Below are 23,560 nucleotides of genomic sequence, written 5' to 3'. Positions count from 1 at the left end.
GAGACTCTGTCTCAAAAAAAAAAAAAAAAAAAAAAATGAGGTGGGGAGAAGGTATTTTATTAGTTTTTCTGTTAAAGGCTGTTTATTTTAGTGTCAGTATTTTATCTCCTCCTTTGATTCATATGGTTACATCATCTTCACTAACATTGGCTACATTTTTCATTCATTAGTACTTCAAATTTTCCTTCCTTGTTACTTGGTTGCACATCCTGACATCCTTCCTTTAAATCATTCCTCTGTGCCTATGTTTATCATGTAATATTGGAGATGTGAAAAATATGTAACAATGAAACAATAAAGTGAACACCCAACTCGAGAACTAGAACATTGCTAGTTTTATTGAGACTGCCAGTGTGCCCCAACCAGTTCTCTACTAGAGGTAACCACTGTTCTGATTTTGTTAGTCTACTTTTAAAGGTGGTCTTGTCCCCACAACACTAATAATTCTTATTTTTCTACTCCAACCCCTGAATGAAGGAAAAAAATTGAAGACCTAAAGAAAAAATTCATATGTTAAATGTGTGTGTCTTATATTTGGCCCAAACAATTACCAGTCTCACTCTCTTTCTCTTTTTTTGTCCATTGCTCACTTCCTTGGTCATGTTCCACTGTCTAGTCAGCTTGGAATTTGAGCTTTACAAGGGCAAGGAATATGATTTTTTCTTTGATTTACCACCACAATCTAACTGTGGCAAAGTGAAAGTTAGGAGAACTTGGGAATCATGGGACTTGGTTTCTAGCGCTGTCATAAACTACCTGTGTGAGGTGAGGCCAAAGAAGCTTAACGCCTGGGGTGTGCTTAGCACGGAGCCTATTCCAGTAGGATGGAAGCTCCCTGCTGGCAAGGAATTTTGCTGTTGTTTTTATTTTTTTGCTCCTTTTTTTCATTGTTATATCTCCAATGCTTAAAATAATACCTGGCACATAGTAGGCATCAATAAGTAGGTATTTTTGAATTAACGACTATGTAAGCTATTTTTAAAAATTTCTTAATTTAATTGGATCTCAGTCTCTTGATCAGCAGTGTGATTATTCCTCTTGGTCAGTAAGTAACATGCTTATACTATGCTTATGAAGATCCTTTCTACCTCTAAAATTCTTTGCTCAGCGTGCAGTCTGCACAGTGAGGTTCCCTAAGCTTACGTTGGTGAAAATAGGCTGACTTGAAAAGCTTCCCCTGCCCAGCCTGTGGGCTACTGGCTGCACACACAAATAGGCAAGCTACAGCTAGTGACTCCATTCCCCTTTCTCTGCTTAGCTCTTATTTATGCCTGTGGTAGTCGTTTTTTTTTTGTTCCATATGAAGCACCTACCCAAGACAAGGCCCTCCCACACATGTGTCTTCCCCTTCCCCCCAGCAGGCTCCCAACCTGCTTATGGAATTCTGGGTTGTTGTAGTCTTTTCTTAGAGCATTTTGCTCATGGCAGCTGTGCATCTCCAGCCCAGTAGACCTTCTGGGTGATGTTTGATTGTCATGTAGGTTTCTTGATCAAACTAGCTCATGAGACAGAGCTGAGGATTTTTAGGGACTGGGCTGTTATTCTAAGAGCAGGATAAATAGGTCAGGGAGCTTGTGTAGGAGACTCTATTAGCAGTACTGCCCTGTTAAGTATAGCCTAAGGGCCATCATCAATTATAGCTTCCAGGGAGGAAAATGTCAGTCTTGTTCATTCTGATTCTCTTTCCTGCCTATCAGTTTTGTTTAAAACCCTTTAAAATTTTAAAAATTTTGTTAATTATTTTCTTTTAGGGTTGTCTTTGGTCTGTTTTGTTCAGACAAATTGAGATATAACTTAAGTTTTATTTTTTCCTTGTTAAGTCTTGATGAGGAACTCTGAGATAATTTGGATCGATGTTTGTTATTAAAAAATACTTCCATATAGGCTGGATGTTAAAAATAGGAATGATCTCGTTAAAGTGAGTTCTTATTCAGTCTTGTTAGTGACTCTAGAATAGAATTCAGTTTCAAGTGTGCTTCCTCATGTTCTTTTTGTATAATTTAGTTTGTGAAAAGGGTAAAATTGTGACAGAAGACTTTTGTTCAGGCATGTTGACCTTCTATCCTCACCTTAATTTTGCGTTTTGACTCATCTGAATTTACCTGAGAAAGAAGCAGACTAGTCACAGATTTTCATACATGCTTATTTAGAGTTTTTGATGCAGTACACTGGGTTGTCAAAAAACCAAAATAAGGGGAATTATTTAAAAGAAATCGACACTGGTAGTGTATAGAGGGGAGAGTAAGAGGGGGGGAGATTAGAGAAGGCTGTGTTGGAGAGAGGCATGCTGCTTTATTCCCAGTCATTAGGAGTGGGCGCGTGGTAATGGAAAGGAGGGTAAGGAAGTGATTTATTTTGTCTCAAAAACACCATCTGTGGGGTGCATGAAAGGAGAATTTTAGTGATTTAAGGGGAGAGAGCTCAATGTTAGGGCCAAGCCTGAGAGCAAAGGAAGGTCAAGAGCTCTGAAGGGGAGGAGAGGAGGCTTGTGGTACATTGGTTGCCCTGGGTACCTTGAGTTTTTCTTATTGTTGGAAACTGTTCTTGTTATGTTGCTCACCTGATTAGAGGAATCAGATAGCGTTGTAGAAGATTAAAAGGACTGAGCATATTCAAATTCTCTTGTCTAAAGACTGTATGGTCCTTGCTGCTTCAGTCGATCCAGTTGGTGCAGAATCTCCCTCGTGATGCTTCCCTCAGTGTTTGCTAAATTTTTTAGGTATTGGTTTTCGCTTTGCTTCATACATCGATAATTACATGGTGCTGCAGAAGGAGCCTGCTGGGGCAGTGATATGGGGCTTTGGTACACCTGGCGCCACAGTGACAGTGACCCTGTGCCAAGGTCAAGAAACCATCATGAAGAAAGTGACCAGTGTGAAAGGTAAGGCAGCCCATCCTCTGTTCAGCTATTGTCTTCTTCTGCCACCTGCTGGATTATCTGAAAATGAATGCTTATGCTCCAGCTCAGGCTAGCTATCCATCCATCCATCTGTCCATCCATCCATCCATCTGAATTATTTGAGTTATTTACCATGTGCTGGGCACCGAAGACACAAAGAAAATTAAGACTGAGTCAAAGTCCTGTTCTCAAGGAGCTCATGGAATAATGGGAATAGACACCAAGTCATATAGCGCAGTGTGATGAATACTATGATGAAGGTGTATATGGGGCGTCATGGTGTACAGAAGAGAAACAGACTGACTCAGACTGCCACAGATGGTGACATTTGAGCTTAATCATATATAAAGGAGAGGTTGTATGGAGGGGTGGTTAAGACTAGGTTCTGCAAGTCACTGCCTGGATTCAGGTCCTGACTCTGTCCCTTAATGGCTGTGTAGCCTTAGACATGTTATTTAACATCTCTGTTTCACACATTATTTGTAAAATAGAGATAGTCAGAATACTTACAGGAATATTGTGAGGATTAAATGAATTAACACTTGTAAAGTACTTGGAACAGTGCCTGGCATGCAGTAAGTACTAACTTTTAGCAGTCATCAGTGTCACTGCTTTATTATTGTGTAGTCGGTCACTCAGATATCTACCGAGTGCCTACTGTGTGCCAGTTACTGTGCTAGGTACTGGTACTGAGAAAAGCAGATGTGGCCTCTCCCTTAATGAAGGCTGTAGCTGAGGCGAGGAGACAGAAAAATAATATGCGATTACAGTTGGGTGTGATAAGTGCCACAGTGAGGAAGGACATGTGCTGTGGGAATGGTTTGCAGGGAGGAGGGATAATTAACTTAGTCTAAGGCTCATCTTGACAGGTGAATAGGGCAGACCAGGTAGAGGGGATAGTCTGGGCAAAGGCAGGGAAGCATGAGTGTGTCTAGGTCATTGGAGAAATGCCAGGAAGGTTGGTGGTCCGGGGTACATGACTGGTGGCAGATGGCAGGAGGTAGGTTGGAAAGGTAGGAAGGCTTGTTTGTCATTGCTAAGGAATGTATACTTTATTCTGGACTGATAGATTTTAAATAGCAAAATAACATCAGTTTGGTATTTAGAAAGCTCACTCTGGTAGCACTGTGGAAGATGGACTGGAGATCAGTAAGATAGAGGTGGGAGAACCTGCTAGCAGGCTGCTGTGATATCCAGAGAGTAAATGGTGAGGGCTTGACCCAAGAGAGTGGCTGGGAGGATTCAAGAAGGCAAGAATTAGCAGTTTTTATGAGCGGGGAGACCTTACAAAGGAGTCTCTGTCTAGAAGACATAAAGATGTAGAAGACTGTGTGGAGGAGGCAAAGATAGAAGTTATGGGGTGCAGGAAGTCACGCTCGGGGCTGGGTCTCAGAGGCAGCTGTACAGCTGTGGGCTGTGGGAGTGAGAATGAGACAGGTGAGGAGGCTACTCTGGGGTAGGGATGGAACTAATGCACGAGTTGGTGGTTTGAACAATGCCTAGCATATATAGTGGAAGGGCAGCTTGTGGGAATTGTACTGGCTTCTGAAAACAAGGATTGCCTGGCTAGTTTTATCAGTATATGGAACTGATGATCTAATCCAGAATGATCCGGGCCTTGGTACAGTTTCTTCATTATACACTTCCATTCAGCAAACATTTTTAAATACTATGTGCCAGGCATAGGTGCAAAGTAAGTGCTTCTAATTCTTGGATTTTAAGATTTTTAAGGTAAGAATATTGTTGATGAAACAAAAAGAACTAAAAGGGATGCTTAAGTTGATTGAGACATGGTTCTCTGTGGGATCGAAAGGCTGTCAGTGACTTGCAGGATGTATTGAAGTGATGAATTCAAGGGACCAGCAGTGCTTTCTGTTTGTGCTGTGTCCATATCAGAAATGAGAAGCATCATGTACAAATAGTGGCACTATCAGTGAATGACATTGGGGTAGAAATCCAAAGAACTGCTATGGTTTAAAAATAAGAATCGGATTTCCTTGGTGCTAATAATTAACAGTATCGATAAATATTTAGGAGTCAGAGACTACCTAGTACTGAGGAGAGAGATACAGGAAACATACAATATTATATAGCATTTCAGTTTTTAAAAAAGTTCTTATGCATTATTTTTAGAGTTTTTCCCCCTTCATTCCTGTTTCAGAACTAATATTTGAGGTGGGCAGACATGTGGCAGGAAGGTAGGTGGAATAAAAGGTAATAATTAGGAGACGAGCCTCCCTTTTCCTTTATGGTGATTGTGAACCTGCGCATTTATCTTGAGTTCAATTTTATGAACATTGATCAAGGGCTCACTCTGCATAAAACACTCTGAGCCAGAAACCCTACAATAATACAAAGAAGAATACACATAGTGCCCACCTTTAGGAACTCACTCTCTCATTCCGTCCTTTCATATTTAGTAGTTTAGACTCAAGTAATACTCCAGCTGCTTCACTGCAAAGTGCTGCATCATTTGGAATTAAAATGACCAACAGCAACTTAAAGGAATCAAGTGATTCATAGACTGTTGATAATTTCACAGGAAAAGGGGTTGATGTTGTTGGTGGTGGTGGGGCGTGGTGGATCTATTTACTATATTTCCCACATTTGCTTAGTAGAGAAGGAAGGTATTTGAGTTCATAGAGATCGGCAAACCTGCTTCAGTGGACATCTTGCTCTGTCCTGCCCATGAAGCAAAATAGATGTAGTGTTCTCTGGAATCCAGGAGGTAGACATGTAAGAAATTTCACAGGGCAGAAAAGAAAATCTCTCTCAAAAGAGATACTGCGGGGGACGTTGGAAGGTGGATTTCTATTTTAGATTTTGACAAGGACTCTGAGACTTTCAACCGGACTACCTCAATTTGCCACTTTGTCTACCTCTGGTAATATTTAACTTATTACCTATAAGTGTCTCCCAGGTACCTGAAACAAAGTGGGATTTAACAACATAAAAGTTTTTGTCCAGCAGACTGACACTTAAACATTGGTAAAATTAAAACCTGAGAGATGATTGGGACCATGGTCAGGTACCGGATCAGTTCAAACCATGTCAGCAAATGATGAGTGACGGTTTCTTCAGACACAAGGAATAAAATCAGGGGAAAAAAACGGTATATCCTCCCACTTTGACATAAATGGTGGGGCTGTGTATATGTAGATGAGAAAATGAGAGTGTGTCTGCTTGTATTTGTCATCACGATTGAGGTAAATACATACATTTTCTCTAACTTAAAAAAATATAAAAATCCTAAAACCCTCCTCACTTCCGTCTGTGATGCCAGCATGCATACTAGTTTTCTATGCTATGTAATAAATTACCACAAACTTAGGTGCTTAAAACAGCATACTTTTACTGTTTCACAATTTCGGTAGTCTGAAGTCTGGCTATGGGGTAGCCGGGTTCTCTGCTCAGGGTCTCACAAGGCCGAAGTCAAAGCGTAGGCCAGGCTGTGTTCTCATCTGGAGGCACAAATAGGGCGTTACCTGCTTCCGTGCTCCCTTAGGTTGCTGGCAAAATTCATTTCCTTGAGGCATAGAATTCATGGCAGCATCTCTGCTTCTTTAGATCTCTGACCACTAGACTCTCTTATAAAGGGCTCACTTTAGTAGGAAGGCCCACCCAGGACAATCTTCTTTTTTATTGACTTAAAGTCAACTGATTAGAGACTATAATCACATCTGCAAAATCCTTTCATGAGAGTGACATCTCATCCCCTTTGCCATTTTGTTGGGAGCAAATCACAGATTTTGCTTGCACTTGAGGGGAGGGGATTAAACAATGGTGTGACTTTGGGGTGTCACCCTAGGATGTATCTGCCATAGCATGCTATAGTTTATGTCACTTGTCTGAGCAGTTTTATTGAAAGAAAAGTACTTAAGCTGTTTTTTTCCCTTGCATTCATATTTGGTGGCGGAGATGAACGTTAGACTACAGAATAAATGTAGGTCAGGAAGGAGCAGTTTAGGCAGTCAGGCCTTCTTTATCTCCAGGCCACTTCTACAAACCACTGAACCACTTTGTAGCTGATACGGAGCCAGCATTTGTGGGGAAGAAATGAACAGGCTGCTTCTTTCAGCTTTCGTTTTTTACTCTTGGGAAGGGAAAGGTCACGAATAATTTTCCTTTTTCTCTTCTTGGCATCTGAGATTTTGGCACGATAACGTGCAAAATAATTAACATCTGATGTGAATAGCAAGAAGAAAAAGCAAGAAAGCACTATGACTAATTATGTCTCTAGATAAATTATTTTCATTTTTTTCCCCTTTGATAGTTTGTTTTGTTCTTCCCATTGTGAGGTGGGAGTTAATTGGGGAGATGAAGAGGAAATAGAGATAGAGAGTTCTTTACTTATGCCCTTGGCTGGAATATGAAGAGGAGTGACAATAAGAAATAGGCCTCTAGAAATGTAAACATGAAAATGTAAAGCCCCAATTTGCACGGCTTTGTTGTCGGTGTAACCCAGGGATGGGGTTTTCTGTCATTTACTTGATGGAGTGCCTGGCACACGGTAAGCACTTTAAGTAGCTGTATGATGAAGGAAGGAAATTAATCTTCCTAGGTAGTAGAAGAAAGAACATGAGGAAGTTAGAGATTTGAATGCACTGAAAATGAGAATGCCCAAAACCTGATCCTGGCTGGACCAGTAAAAGAGATTATAAGATAGGAAGTGGTTAGGGCCCAGGGGGAACCAGAGCAGGTGTCACTCAGAAAGCCTCAGGATCAGCAGAAAACCAGCTGGATGGTGAACTGGCATCCAGTGATGGTGAACTCTCTGGGTCAGTGGCTCAAATTTATTGTTTGGACTCAAGCAAATGGATGTGATGGGTTAAAACAGTTTCTAAAATCTCTTTGCTGGACTTCATTGGCCAGTGGTGAGCTCCACTTCAACCAACCAATCCTGAACAGACAAGCCAAGGATTAATTGTCCTTGTGGAACATGGTGGCTTTTGCTTTTATAATCCCACCGTTGCCTTTGCTCTAAGAAGTCTTCGCAGACGCTGTTCTTCTTTGTATATACTTACGTAGGAGTAAATCCCTTTTGTTTTAAATGAGCTGTCTTTGAGTTTGACTGTTAGTAACCTCTCTGTAGTGCAATCAGCTTTCCCCTACCTTACCTGGAAGTTAACTTTTCTTAACACTCATTATTATGTCACAGTTTATTTTTCTTTTATCAAGTGGGAGAGGAAAAAAGGTAGAAACTAAAAGAATTTGAGGACCAGCACAGAAGTAGTTAGTTCTTCAAGGTCTTTGAAGAAGTTGAGATTTCTCTGAGAGGGCAGTTCTTGGGAATAAAATCGAGGTCTTGATGTCTAGCTCTCTTCAGGCTTTAGGTGCTAGAGGGAGCTCAACCTCTGGCTGTAGGAGGATGGTATTGCCATGTTTTGCCCAAATAGTTTGCCCCTCACCCTCATTCACTGTTTTTTATGACTGGGTAGCAAAATTCCTCAGAAGGTCTGGTGAAGGTAGTTTTCTTCACCAGCCATGTTGGATTGAGACTAAGTGTAAGGACCTGAATAACAGCAGTGAGTGGGAATAAACTGTGCCATGAGAAGGCTAAGAAATAGTCCTGTCCTAGCTTTTCTGGGGGTTGACCTTATCATCATAAGTGAGTAATGTTGGTGGCAGAAGGACCGAGCTCCGGTAAGATATGTCAGTGCAGGAAGCCTGGAAAGACCTTGGCAAGCCTATAGTTGGGACAGATTGGAGTGTCTGCCTGCTCAGAAGTGTGAGCCATATGGAGCACATCACACCTGTGCCACACAATCTGTACTAGCTGCCCACTGTTTCCAAAACAATGATTTTTCTGGTTTAGGTGAATTATACATTTAATATGTTGATGTCTTGCTATTGGTGGTATAAAAACAATATCGAACATTTGGTCTGGCTTAATTAACCTCTTAGGGATGGGAGTAGCAAGCACAATTGGTCTTGCTTTTGAGAGGAGCAAACATATGCCCTTTCACTGATGCCTAGGGGTTTTTGGACATTTCCTCCAGGACGCTGAGAAATCCTTTATGATTTGAGTTTTTACTAATCACCTGTCATGTATGTGGACATCTCATGCTTCTGCTTATCTCTTGCTGAATAGAAAGAACTTTGCCCAATGTCTAGCATATGGTAGGCACTTGGGTGGTATTTTTATAATTATTATGTCTCAAAGATTGAGTATAATAACTTTGGGATGTTCCATTTCCAGTTCTTGCCATTTTTTCTCTCTGAATTTACATTGACCTGATGGATAAAAATTATAAATTAGTTCGTATTCTTTGGCATAATGCCAAGAATATTTATTTTTAAAATATCCATTTCTCTATTTCTTCTTTTTTCCCCACTCTTGTTTTGTCAACTTTGTTCATGTTATTTGGTTCGCCTAGGCATAATTTTGTCATTTTGAAGGTATTTTCCCTAAGTTTCTGAGCGTGACATTGGCAGGGGTGGTCTGGTGAGTGGTGAGGTGGGAGGGTGCTAGGGCTGGTTCCTAAGGATGATTCAGTATTTCCAAAATGGGGTCTTGGGTAGCTTCTCATCTCCCTGAGTCCAACAACCTTAAGGCTTGTAAATAACTCTTTGAAAATAATTAATTGGGCAAATCAGACTATCTTCTTCACAAAGAGATTAATTTATATCCCCCCCATTCCTCTTTTATGTGTAAATTTCTCCACTCACCTCTTTTGTTGTTGGGAGAACCCAGACCACTGGAAGTATCAATCCTTGTTAGAAACATGAGAGGAGGTGGGGATTGATGACAAGGGCGATACTGCCAAGTAAAGGGAAGTTTCAGATTATAAAAACTGTTCTCTAACCTGTGCTCACATTTGATTGGATTAGACTGTGTTAATATCGACAGTTGGATGATATAACACAAATTTCTATTTTATGTTTTTTATTAAATTCCCTTGAATTTTAATCTGTGTGTATTTTTGCCTGTCTTTATTTAGGATTAAAGCTGGGTAACTTTTAAAATTTTTTTTTGTAAATGCTTCAGTTAAAAGTAAGGATGGATTGGTACAGATTAAGGATAAAAATGTTGCTGCTCTTGTAGTTCTATCCCCTTCTCTGATATCTGGCCAATCTTCACAGCCTTGAATTCAGTATTACAGAGGGTGGGAATCACCACAAATGAGTATGATTGGGCTCTAATTTCATTTTAATTAATTGATTAATTCCTTGGAGCCTTGTTATTATTTCAGCACACTCTGATACCTGGATGGTGGTGCTAGATCCTATGAAGCCTGGTGGACCTTTCGAAGTGATGGCACAACAGACTTTGGGGAGAACGAACTTCACCCTGAGAGTTCATGATGTCTTATTTGGAGATGTCTGGCTCTGTAGTGGGCAGAGTAACATGCAGATGACTGTTTTACAGGTAATTTTCAAAGCCTCAGAAATAATAAACAATGTTGATGGTGATGAAGAAGAAAAAGGAAGAGGAGAAGGGAGGCAGTAATGAGGAGGAGGGCTGTTTCTATTGATTGAGTACTTACCATGTGCCAAGATCTGTTCTCAGTGCTTTGAATGTATTAATGAATTTGATTTAACAACCTTAAGAGGTAAGTTATTGATTGAATCAGTAGTTATTGATTGGCACTAATATCTTTTATATACTTTGATTTATTTCCTTTAATAGGTTAGTAACTTGGAAAGATTACTGTTTCGCCTAGCACTTTCTCCAAAACTGGGTTTATTCTCAAGTTGATTTTTATTTTCTTGCCTTTTTTTTTTATTATTCACTTCTTCATCTTTGAGAAATATTTGCATTTGAGATTTAATAATCTCTGTAACTAGACCATGGTCTCAATTCATTTTTCTTTTTGAAAAATTCGTAAAATTGAGTCCTTTTACATGCTTTTTGATTTCTTGTTTTGCCTCAATAGCTTTTATTCCTTATAGCTTTTTTACTTTTTTCCTCTTTTAAACCTATTACTAAATAATGCTACTAAAATGATCTTACTTTGGACATATCTATTTCATTTCATCATTAGTTTTCTGATTCACAGTCTAAATTATTGTATTTAAGTCTTCCTAATTAATATTTTATTTACTCTTACTTTCTGCCTTACTTAAATATATGGAAGCTTTTTGAATTGAAATGTTTATTAAACTGAACTTTGGCTTGACTTTCTTTAAGCATAAGTGAGTGGGAGCAAAATTGAAGTTTTATCTCTTGATAGAAAGCGTGGTTTTGTATAGAAGTGGAATTGCTGTTAACTCATTAAGGAAAACAGTACTTTTCTTTTTTTTATACATAAATTTTTGAGACAGGGTCTCACTCTGTCACCCGGGATAGAGTGCAGTGGTGCAATCATATCTCACTGCAACCTCAAACTCCTGGGCTCAAGCAATCCTCCTGCCTCAGCCTCCCGAGTAGCTAGGACCACAGGAGTGCGCCACCACGCCTGGCTAAGTTTTTTCTATTTTTTGTAGAGACAGGTCTCATTCTTGCTCAGGCTGGAAAACAGTACTTAATGCTTTCATTGTAGTTCCCTGTTTACACAGAAAGGCATGGACCAGATCTGTTTGTATCTGTGTAGTCACTTACTCAATAGCCATCTGTGCCAGGGGATCCCATCCCATTTTCTGTCAAGTTAAGTCAGATTTTGATTGTTAGGAGTAAATACATTTTTTCTGCTGAGAATTTACTCTTAAGCATCTTCAGTATTAAGCTAGGGCTGCAAACTCTGAGATACAGAGGAATAGAAAAAAGATTCCATCTGAAACATCCATGTGTTAATTTTTAATTTTTTTTGTTTTAAATCATGCACTTAGCTTGTAAGAGAGCATTTGAGGTGCTGACAGAACCAAAAGCCAAGTTTTCTAGTCTCTTAACAGTCTATAGAATCTTATTTTTTGATCAAAAAGATGCTCTACATGGCTTCCCTTTTATTCCTTTTGCTTCTTTTCTCAGACTCGCAACACACCACACACACACACACACACACGCACACGCACACACACACGCAGTGTCTGTTTCTTTCTCCTCTCCTTCCATGTGACTTTTCTGAGGAGGTAAGATTTCCACTATAAGCTACCACTCTTCACATTCAAATGAAGGAAATGGCAGATTGTATGCCCATCTTGTTGTTAGGGTAAAGTAGAATTTTAAAATTGAGTGTTATTTATAACACTGAGTGAGATGTTTATAAATGGAGAAAAGTCTAAAATGTTCATCTGTCGCCTCCCAAGTCAGGGTAGGTCTTAAGACTTGGATATTTCTAGTTAGGCCCAGAAAAAGATGGCCAGTGTCAGTGAGGAAACAAACCCATTTTTCAGTATCTTGAGCCTCCCCAGATGCCTACTTTACAAGTAGAGAAATTAAGATCCAGAAGAGAAGGGCTGGTACCACATTACAATCAAAGATTCACAGGAGATGATAGCTGGCTTTTTATAGTTAGTACCTCAACTTTAGAACTGCTTCCACCATAGTGGAAGGTAAAATAACTTACAGAATCTCCAAATTCTTTTAAGTAAATAGTTTTTCTGTGTCCTTGTGCATGTGTGTGTGCACACAGACACGCTCACACACATGCCTTGCCCCCCACCCCACAGACCCCGTGCCAGGATTCTCTGAGGAAATAGATTCTTGACGTGTCTTCATTAATTCAAGAATGTGGTATAAAGGTTACAAAATGAACAGCGGTGAGCAGCTGCTTTGATGGTGAATGGTTGGGTCCCTAGGGAGGCAGCGGTGCTCTCTCTCAGCCTCAGCAGCATTAATGACTTCAAATACCTTGGTATTCATTTACATCCTCATTTAAATACTTGGTAGAAAAATAATTACACTGAGGTGTTTGATGAGATGAAATCTGATCTCAGCAGATGGAGTAAGGCTTCCCCTTTCATCAGCAGGGAAACCAAGTGTCATTTAAATGAAAATCTTCCTGAAATCTCTTTATTCCTAAATTTGCTGCCAATATCCCCGAGGAAATGCTTCCATCAAAAAGGCCTAGTGATACCGGGAAAGGATACCAATTTCAGAAGTAATTGTCATTACATTGTCAGGTACAGCAGGAATTGTCCCCACCCCCATTTTTGTTAACACTTTCTGTGGCTTTCAAGTTTTGGCTTGAAATAATACACAAATGTGAGTTTGAAAATGGAAGTTTTCCAGCCAGTGTTTTGGATCCAGTTCCATGTGCTGGTAACAATATAAGAGAATGCCAACCACCCTGACTCTATTGGCCTCGCAGTACTCTACAGTGTTAGCAACGGGTCTAAAAGACAAGTAGCATGTTCTCCCATACTGCCTCGCCAAGCTGGCGTCTCACTGCGACAAGGCACTTGAGTTCCCAGTCAGTGCGGAAGCCAGTGTGGGTGGAGAGAATGAAAGCAGTTTCATCCACTGTTTCCATGGAAGCAACATACCATCCTTAGTGCTTAGTGCAGAACTGAATTTCAAGGGAGGTGACTTTTTACAGGTACTTGCTGCTGAAAAATAATTTCCCTGCCAGAATATGCTGCGAGTGCATCAGCCTGTTCTTACTCTTCAGTGTTTACTTTACATGTAACTTAAGATCCTGAACGAACAGGTGTGGATTACCTATGGAATTTTCCTGAGACCATGTATAATCTCTGGCCTGGTAACGGGAAGACCAGTAACCCTGACAGGCTAGAACTGCTGCTACCCAGGGAGCCTTTCAGGCTGTGGCTCCCACTGTGACCAAAGGAGCCATTTCATTTGCATCTGGCCATCTTACTGGCCTGCGGCAGACTCAGTAGCATGTCAGAAAGCGATTCCAGGGACCGCATATTTCAGTGAAATGCTCTGTGGGGGCACCCTGGCTGCTCTGTCATTTCTCTTACACTGTGGCTGGAGGGCCAGCTGTATTCTCTGCGGTGGTGGGAGGGAAAGGGAGCCAGCTGCGCACTCCGTGGCTCGCAGCCAATGGAAAGTATCTGGCCTCCTGTCCCCCTTGCTGTGGCTGCCCCGACTCAGCTGGAGCTCTTGCTCCCTGAGGCGAAAGGTAACTGGGCTTCCTGATGCTCCTCTTAGCCCTTTGTTTTGGGAGAAGCTGGACTGGTCCAAGGGGATAGACAGGACTCAAGAAAAAACACGCCCACAAATAAAGCAAAACAAGATATTTCTGATACAGTCTTTTTAAAATAAAAGAAAAATATAACTAAAAATATCAGGATTAGAGGAAGTAGCACATGTGCATAAACTCACAGAAGAATGATGCTTATTAGGACTAACAAAGAAATTACTCAGTATAGCACACACATCCTTATCCAGGAAAACCCTAAGCCACTGCTGTCTACTCTTGGCAACTGATGAGGTTCCACAAAGCGATTTGGGAAAACGTGATTTGTCTTTGGTTGGACCCTTTTCTTTGTTTACTTCTTTGGTACTGTTCTGAGCTGTTACCCTGAACCCCACCTTTCAAATCGCCATGACTCCCATGCTTTTCTTTGGTGACTTACCAGAACCAAGATGAGAATACAGTTGGCCTTCTGTATCCGTGAGTTCCACATCTGCAGAGTCAAACACCCATGAATCAAAAATATTCAGAAAAAAAAATAGAATAAAAAAACCAGTACAACAATTAAAAAATGCAAATAAAAAAATAAAGTACAGGTTTAGTATCCCTTATCCGAAATGCTTAGGACAGAAGTGTTCTGGATTCTGGATTTTTTGAACTTTGGAATATTTGCACATACATGATGAAATATCTTGGTGATGGGACTCAAGTCTAAAACAATAAATTCATTTATGTTTCACATATACCTTATGCTCATAGCCTAAAGGCAATTTAATATAATCTTTTTATTAATAATTTTGTGCATGAAACAAAATTTGTGTTGAGTAATTATGTGTGGAATTTTCCACTTTTGGTGTTGTGTCTGCACTCAAAAAGTTTTGGATTTTGAAGCATTTTGGATTTTGGATTTTGGATTTTCGGATATGGGATGCTCAACCTGTATTACAACTATTTGCATAGTATTTACATTGTGTTAGGTATTATAAATAATCTAGAGATGATTTGAAGTGTATAGGAGGATATTTGTAGGTTATATGTAAATATATCAGTTTATATACAAGGGACTTTTGAGCATCCTCAGGTTTTGGTGTCCTAGGGGAAGGGGGGTCCTGCAACCAATCCCTTGCAGATGTGGAGGGATGACTGTGAGTATTTTGAGGCTGATTTTAGTATGTTTCAGTAGATCAGTTATTTCTCAGGTGTGTTTCTTTGGATCACACTTCTCTTGTGTGGTATGGATTAGACAGCTCACCTCCCCATGGCCTTTTTCGGTTCACATAGGATCCTAAGCACCATTTTTTAAGAAAGTTAATTGCCATGGTTTTGTGTTATCAGATACTTTTTCAAAGTAGGAGTATTTTAGTTTCGAGATATCACAGTGTTCTGATAGTCAATATTCTTTAGCCTAAACTACTCTGTAGCTCCTCTTCTCTAGTATAGACCTGCTCCTTAAGGTCACAGTTTTCATTATATTCCTACCCTCTTTGGGAACGTGTTTCATCATGGTCTCTATTAGACAGAGTGGATCAAGGTGATTCAGTCCATCCCGGTGGTTTTGGTTATTTATTTGATCTCAGTGTATTGAAAGCCCAGAAGGAGCTCAGAGGATTGGTGGTGTTTACTAAGAGGCATCAGGCTAGTTCACCACTCACTAGGTTAAATGACATTTCAATTTCTCTTTTAGATATTTAATGCTACAAAGGAGCTGTCTAACACTGCTGCCTACCAGTCTGTCCGCATCCTCTCCGTCTCTCTCGTTCAGGCAGAGCAAGAGCTGGAGGACCTCGTTGCGGTTGACTTGCAGTGGTCTAAGCCCACCTCAGGTACCTGGTGGCTTAAACATGTGCCATCTCTTACATAATGGGTTAGTGCCCTAAGTAGAACATGTAAGCCTGAATTTGGTTCTTACCTGTCTATTTATTATTACTCTTTTTTTTATGCACTTCTTATTGACTCTCCATCCCATTCCTGATGGTGACTATTTCATGTTTCTTCCCAAGACTCTACCAATGACTCTTCTCCCTTGCGATGAGGAAATGACCCTTCATTTCAAACTTCAGTGAAAATATGGAGGTCCTTCAGCATGAGTTCTGCCAGTATCTCTCTCCAGTGCCTTAACTCTGTATTCTTTTCTTCTCCTTCTTCCTTTGTTTCTATGTCTGAAGACAACAGACTGGTCTCCTTTCGGGGCTAACTCTGATGTGGGCTCTTACTTCCTCCAGAGCCCAGAGCTGCCTTTTATCCTTTAGCCCCTGTTCTTTCCCCTTCTCCATTCATCATGGAATCTTTATTTCCCGTCTGGTCTGTGTCAGGCCCTGCGCTGAGCCCTAGGGACACAACAGCAATGAGACACAGCCCCTGCGCTCAGTGCTTAGCCTTTCCTTTATTTTGACAAACAAAACATAGCTAAACATGACAAACACCCTCTCCTGATACCTCATCTCTCTCCTTTGCTTTGCTAAACCTTTCTAGAACATACTTTGTTTTCATTCTTTTCCCTGCCTTTCCATGTGTTCACTCTTTAACCCTTTGCAATCTGGCTTTTTTTTTCTACTTTGATAATTTGTTTGCCTCAAGGTTACTATTGTTCTTCTAATTATAAGCCTGGAGACCTTTGCAGCATTTGACACTGTAGACCACCGCTCTTAGAAATGGCATGTTCTTCCTAGCTTGCATGGTACTGCCTTTTCCTAGTCCTCTGTTTTCTCCCTCCCTGTTTCTTTGGTCTTCAGTCCCTTCAAATATGGTCCTTGTGTTCTCTTTAGGCCCTTTTCTTTTTTGTCTGTATATGCTTTACCTTGGTGACCTCAGTTGCTCCTACATTTTCAAGTGTTAATTCATTCAACAAATATCTGAGTGCCTACTATGTGCTAGGCACTATTGTAAGTGCTGGGGGTATAGTAGCAAATAAAACAGGTAAGACCACATGACCTCATGGAGTTTATATTCCAGTGTGAGGAAATACAGAAAATGAATAATAAAATTAGTAAATTATACATGAAGTTATCTGATGCTATGCAGTGTCACACTATCTGAACTCCTATGTGAGCTCAGGAAGTAAATGGATTCAAGTACTTTTGGATGAATCCTTTGCTTTATGAACTCTTATTACATGTTATCCAAAATTCAGGAATCAATCAAATTTGGATAGTGTATTATGCCTTGCTATCTGAACTCTTTTTCACTCTCTGAACTCAGAGACTGAATAAATTTGGATATCATGGGATAGTTTAGATAGTAGTATGTGCTATTGAGACAAAAATAGATCAATAAAATACATTATGGAAAGGAGGCAACAGGGAGTGTTGGGGCTGGGATGGGGTAGTGGTTTGTAACTTAGAGTGGCCAGGGAAGTCATAAATGAGAAAGGCGGCTTTTCAGTGGTAACCTGAAAGAGGTGAGGCAGTGCAGACATCTGGGGAAGAGCAGAGAGGGTCAAGTCTCTCCCACATTTAGAGTCTTTCCTGCCTCTTCTGTTGTAGCATGTCTCTGACTGTAGCTGGAAAGGCTCTGATTTTAAGGACTCATTGAATTAGATTGGACTCACCTGGATGATCCAGGACACTTTCCCCATCTCAGGGTCCTTCACCCTAATCATATCTACAACGTCCCTTTAGCCGTGGGAGGTAACATATTCATAGCTTCCGAGGATCAGGGTGCAGATGTCTTCAGGATCTGTTATGCTGCCCACCACACAGTCTCATTCTCAAGCATTTCCAAGTGGCTTTCCATTTTATTGACTTCAAGATGTGGCTCCATCCTTCCCTTCAGTCTTATCTTCTACTATTCTCCTTCTGTAATCTCTGCTCCAGCTAAATACTTGCAGAACATTTTCTCTTCTGTGTGCCTGTTCACATATTTTCCTTCTGTCTAGAATGCCAGCTGTGCTTATTTAACTCCTGTTGATCCTTCAAGGCTTCCCCAGCTCTCTTCTTCCCTGCTATTTACCTCTCCCCTGTACCTACCTACCAATGAAATCACCTTTATACCAGCTACCCACAGCTACCCACCACCGGTCAGCAAACATTTACTGACTCTATAATATCATGTCGTAGATGTCGGGGATACAGAAGTGAATAAGGCGAAGTCCTTGCCTTCAGGTGGCTAGTAGTGTAGTGGGGAAAGGGAAGCACTGAGCAGACTGCTACAGGAGAGTACAGCGAGAGAGCTCTGCACAGCGTACTGCGGAAGCTCAGGGGAGGAGGTCAGTTCGTATTAGGCTTTTTATGATCTGCCTCTCATTTGATGTTCTTAATACTTGTTTATATCTCATGAGGCACTTAGCAAATTTTGCCATCTATTTTATTCACCTAAATTCTTGTCTTATTTTGTAAACTGTAGGACCTATGAGGAGAGGTTCCTGTTTCTCTATATCTCTTTCATTACTCTAGCCCAGCCATCTAGTTCCTGCCACATAGTAGGTGCCCAATCAGTCTGAACTCATTTGAAATGGATTCGAATTCCCACTGTTGCACTACCTGCTTTTGGAGTGCCAGCGCCGCACTGAGTTTGGATCTTTCGCAGCGCTGAGCCAGTGACTTGGACAGAGTAGGTTTTCAGTAAACACTGGGTTGAACTGATGGCACCAGTTGTGTGTGTGTGCGCTCCTCTCTTCATCAGCTTTCCTCGAACTTGGCAATCGCTCACCCTGGCCCGTGTTGGTTGCTGGGCAGTGTGGACAAATGCATTAGACTGTGCTGAAAATTTAAACATTAGTTTTGGTGTCTGTTGCTTTCCCTTTTGGCCAAACTTCCCATCCTGTATCTGTCCGTGTTTTCGTTACCATAGCTATAAAATTGGGTATAAAACCACCCAGAAAAAAAGCATACATTTCTTCTCAACATGCTCCCCGCTTGCCCTTTCCCTTCTGCAGAGCTGAGTGGGGATGAGTGGTAAGAGGAGAGGCAGAGGAGAGGGTGGTACAGTGGCCCCATGGCCTTTCTGCCTCTCACCTTTTGAGGGGAGCATTAACATTCTTAGATTCTGAGGAACCTGTATGTGATGGGAAGCATGAGGAAGCCTACTCTCCGACTCCCTGATTATGTAAGTGAATTATTTATACTTGGATTGAGAGCAAAATAGTTACCACTGCCTCTGTCTTCAGCAGAGAACATTATTTCTTCATTATGAGAGCAAGCATTTTGAGCAACTAAAAAAAAAAATAAAGACGTTAACGTTATAGTTTCCCCTTTGGAAAAGATTCTCCTTAGGGAAGGTCCAAAAGGGATAATAGCATCAAGACCAAGCATATTAGTCTCAATGCTGTATCTTCTCATTGCCTCTCAATCTTCTCCGATGTTTGAAGTCTTAGAAAGGAACAGAAGGGATGATCCATGCTCACCCTTCTCACTTAGACCCATCTAGTAGCCATAGTTTGTATCCATCTACTTTTTCCTGACTTTTTCTTTAACTATTTCTCTGAACAGAAAACTTAGGCCATGGATATTTCAAGTATATGTCGGCAGTGTGCTGGCTCTTTGGGCGTTACCTGTATGACACTCTGCAGTATCCCATTGGGCTGATCTCCTCCAGCTGGGGCGGGACACCCATTGAAGCCTGGTCATCTGGAAGGTCACTGAAAGCCTGTGGAGTCCATAAGCAAGGGTAAGAAAGCATTCTCCAGTCTAAGAGACAGCCTTCTAAGGGAATTACCTAAGAGGGAAGATTATCATCTCCTTTGGGGAGTTAAGTATATGTTGACTGTCCAAATATGTATTGAATGTATGTAATATATTCATGCACAGGTAAGATATTATTTTCCCTGTCATCACCACCACAGTCATCTGAGAATATGTCAAAAAGAAATTATGATCCTTTTCCTTAATATTAGTAATAGCTAATACTTACTGAAAGCTTTTTATATACCAGATACTGTTCCAAGCACCTTATATATATTAATTGATATAATACAACAGTCCTTTGAAGTGTAGATACTATTAACATATCATGGATAAAGACATTAATTAAGTCTCAGAGAGGTGTAGAAACTGGTGCATGGACATATCTAGCAAGTGGCAAAATCTGGCTTCAATGTCTGTGCTCCTAAGCGCTGTGCTATGTTGCATAGGAGAATAAATAGTCTAGCAGGAAGAACAAATGTATAAATATGTACTTAAAGAAATATATTAGTGTACTGACTGTGAAAGCCCATTTAGGAAAAGCTGGATTAGGAAGAATATTTGAGGAGAGAAAGAGCTAGTTAAGAAAAATCCCAGTACTAATGTCAACATAGACGTGAGCAATGTGTGACCTGCTTTCACGGACATTGTCTCATTCACTCTGGGGAGACCTCTGGGGGGAGGATGGACTTGAGCTCTTGGTGTGGTTTGGGTAAAGGTTTGCCTGTGGGGAGTGAAGACACGCAACTTTGGAACAGGAAGAACAGCCTGTGGTAGAGTAGGAGGGAGGTCAGGGCCAGCACGTGATCAGGGAGGGGAATCTAAAGCCAGGCCTCCCAGGTCCCTGGCGGGTAGAAAGAATACTACCAAGGGCGTGGGGGAGTGGGCATTCTCACACGCAGCAGCTGCGAGGATACATTCATGGAAGTATTCTACAGAGAAATTTGAAAACATTTTCAAAGCCTTAAACAAATGTTCCTTTTGACCCAGCAATTTCATTTCTGGGAATTTATCTTAAGGAAATAATTAAGCATATATGCAATGATTTAGTTATAAGGAAGATAATCATGGCATCGCTTATAAAAACAAAAAGTTTATGGCTCACGCCTGTAATCCTAGCTCTCTGGGAGGCCGAGGTGGGCGGATCGTTTGAGCTCAGGAGTTTGAAACCAGCCTGAGCAAGAGCGAGACCCCGTCTCTACTAAAATTAGAAAGAAATTAATTGGACAACTAAAAATATATAGAAAAAATTAGCCGGGCATGGTGATGCATGCCTGTAGTCCCAGCTACTCGGGTGGCTGAGGCAGGAGGATCGCTTGAGCCCAGGAGTTGGAGGTTGCTGTGAGCGAGGATGACGCCATGGCACTCTAGCCTGGGCAACACAGTGAGACTCTGTCTCAAAAAAAAAAAAAAAAAAAAAAAAAAAAGTTTAAAACCACGTAAATGTCCATCTATTGAGTACTAGGTTAAATAAATTTATTGCCTGTGTGAGAGGCTCATATAATAAAACACTCCTCCCCTCTGGCTTTACGGACTTTGTCTAGAAACTGGGATGGCCCACTCTGAACTCACAGAAAGCTGACTGAGACACGTACCTTGGAGAGAATGTGGAGGTGAAATTGAGAGACAGTTCACATGTTTTCAAGTGAAACAGCTTTTCAGTTCAACTTAATCCTGTGTTGTTTTTGTCAGAAGTTTGTTCCAAGTGGAAGTGGATGGAAGTCCAACTTAGGGATCGTCATGTGATCGATCACTAGCTCTCTGGTGACACTTGTGCATCTTATTGATTTCAGGACCATTCCATATGATTCTGTGACTGGTCCCAGTGAGCACTCTGTTCTCTGGAACGCCATGATCCATCCGCTGCATAACATGACTCTGAAAGGGGTGGTGTGGTACCAGGGTGAGTGTTCAGTGTGCTGATTCTCCATGGCATCAGGTAGCTTTTGTTGTGTGACAAACTGCCCTAGAACTTAGTGGCTTAAAGCAACAATAATTATATAATTTTATTTAGCTCACAACTCTTTGGGTTAGTGGGGTTGTTTTTCTGTCTGGGCTGCTTCAACTCATTTCTCCAGGCCACCTGGCAGGTTGTCTGGTGGCTGGATGATCTAAGATGGCCTTGCCCTCATATCTGTTGACTGGGGGCTGTCTGTTGGGGCACCATGGTTGTCAGGTGGCCTCTCATCCTTCAGCAAACTAGTTCAGAATTGTTTTTTATTTACACAGTAGTCTCAGGGTTCCTGGTGCATCACGAGAGAGCAAAACGCAAAGCCGAAATGCTTTCGAGCCTCTGCTTGCATCACGTTTGTTGATGCCCCATTGGCCACAGCAAGTGACAAGGCCAGTCCCCAGAGACCGCCAGAAGGCCACTAACGCAGGGCATGGATAGAGGGAGGGGAGTAATGTGTGGCTATTTTTGTAGTCTACCCCAAACTCCTCTCACAATTTTGACTGTTTTTAGGGGAGTCCAATACAAATTATAACACAGACCTGTACAATTGCACGTTCCCTGCGCTCATCGAAGACTGGCGCCAGACCTTCCACCGCGGCTCCCAGGGGCAGACGGAGCGCTTCTTCCCATTTGGATTTGTGCAGGTGCGATTTGGGTAAGGGCTTTCCTGTCCATGCCAGTGCCTCTTCCTGTGTTGAGGGGAAGAGGGTTCATGGGAATCGGTGTGGGGATGTGCTCTTTAGAGCTCTTTCCTGGAATTCATGTTCCTTCTTTTGCCCTCATTGTGTGCTGGTCAAGAACCGAAGGTAAAGCTTAATTCATCTCAGTTCATTGGTGAGACAATTAACTCTTTTAACAAAGTTAAGTAATATTTCTTTCTATTAAAAAAGCATTATAGATTCATTGAAGAAATATTAAAAAGGTAAGCAAAAAAGAAGCTAAAAACATTCATAATTCTACAGTCCAGAAATAAGCACCTGCTCATGTGTTTTTTTTTTTTTTGAGATAGAGTCTTGCTCTGTTGCCCAGGCTAGAGTGCCGTGGCGTCAGTGCTCATGTATTTTTGAAATAGGATCTGTACCAGATCTTGCTTCTTTCTCTTAAAGTCATATTGTGGGCATTTTTTCATGTCAATAAATATTTATCTTGAACATAATTTGTAATGATTGCAGAATACTCTGAAATATGGTTGCATTGTGATTTATTTAACTAGTTTTCAATAGATGGGCACTTAGGTTGTTTTAAACATTTTGCTTTTATAAGCATTGGCATGTTTATTTTCCTTATTGCTAAATCATCGCACCCATACTTAATTATTTCCATAAGATAATTCCCCAGAAATGAAATTGCTAGGTCAAAAGGCATACCTTTATAAGGCTTTGAACGTGTCCCCAAATTTCTCTGTAGAAATTTATGAATTTGTATAAATTCATATGCTTGGCAACTTTCCATGAGAAAATCCACTTCCCCTCAGCTTCCCTAACTTGGTGTTATCCCTCCCACCCCCTAGGAAGCACCGTGCTTTCTCACTCCCAGGCCATTGCACATATTCCTTGCCTGGAACCAACTTTCCCATACTTTCCGAGCTAACTTATAATCATCCTTTAGATCTCAGCCTGGATAATAGTTAGGAAACCTTCTGTGACTATCCAAAGTCTGGGTTAATGCCCCCTTTCTGGGTAAGAAAGCAGCCAGATGATGTGCTTTCTTAACACCTTCTACTTTCCCTTTTTACTTGCATGTAGGTTGTACACGTGACCATATTTTCCTGGATCACACTTACATCCCTGGTACCTAGTTGGTCAGCATTTATTAAATAATGGCTTAACATATGAATGAACAAATAAATAAAGAGAAACCAGACTCATAATTAGAGATAACTAGTCAGAAAGATTCTGATAACTAGTCAGATTCTGCTTTCAGCCTTGCATAAAAAGAATAAACGTATTTGGCTAAGGTCATAATTGCCTTGCCTCCGCCTGTTCATGTGACCTCGCCAGGACTTAGACATTTTAGCAGAGTGGTAGTTCTGGCTTTTCTAGAACACAGGAAATTAAATAAATAAGGTGTTATAAAAACAAGGCCCAACCCACAGCATCATAGCAGAGTA

General features: G+C 41.0%; 1 protein-coding gene across 1 annotated transcript in view; it reads left to right on the top strand.

Moving 5' to 3' along the window:
• Nucleotides 1-23,560, top strand: part of SIAE (sialic acid acetylesterase) — a 34,425-nt gene that overhangs the window by 1,347 nt on the left and 9,518 nt on the right. The window contains exons 2-7 of the mRNA XM_012660765.1: nt 2,720-2,881; nt 10,093-10,268; nt 15,563-15,701; nt 19,305-19,482; nt 21,290-21,399; nt 21,961-22,094. Of these exons, the coding sequence (XP_012516219.1) occupies nt 2,720-2,881; nt 10,093-10,268; nt 15,563-15,701; nt 19,305-19,482; nt 21,290-21,399; nt 21,961-22,094 (899 nt within the window). The remainder of the gene's footprint in view (nt 1-2,719; nt 2,882-10,092; nt 10,269-15,562; nt 15,702-19,304; nt 19,483-21,289; nt 21,400-21,960; nt 22,095-23,560) is intronic.

The sequence above is a fragment of the Propithecus coquereli genome, unplaced genomic scaffold (assembly GCF_000956105.1).
Source record: "Propithecus coquereli isolate 6110/MARCELLA unplaced genomic scaffold, Pcoq_1.0 Scaffold678, whole genome shotgun sequence".
NCBI classification, from domain to species: Eukaryota; Metazoa; Chordata; class Mammalia; order Primates; family Indriidae; genus Propithecus; species Propithecus coquereli.
This window is presented reverse-complemented; position numbering and strand designations above follow the sequence as displayed.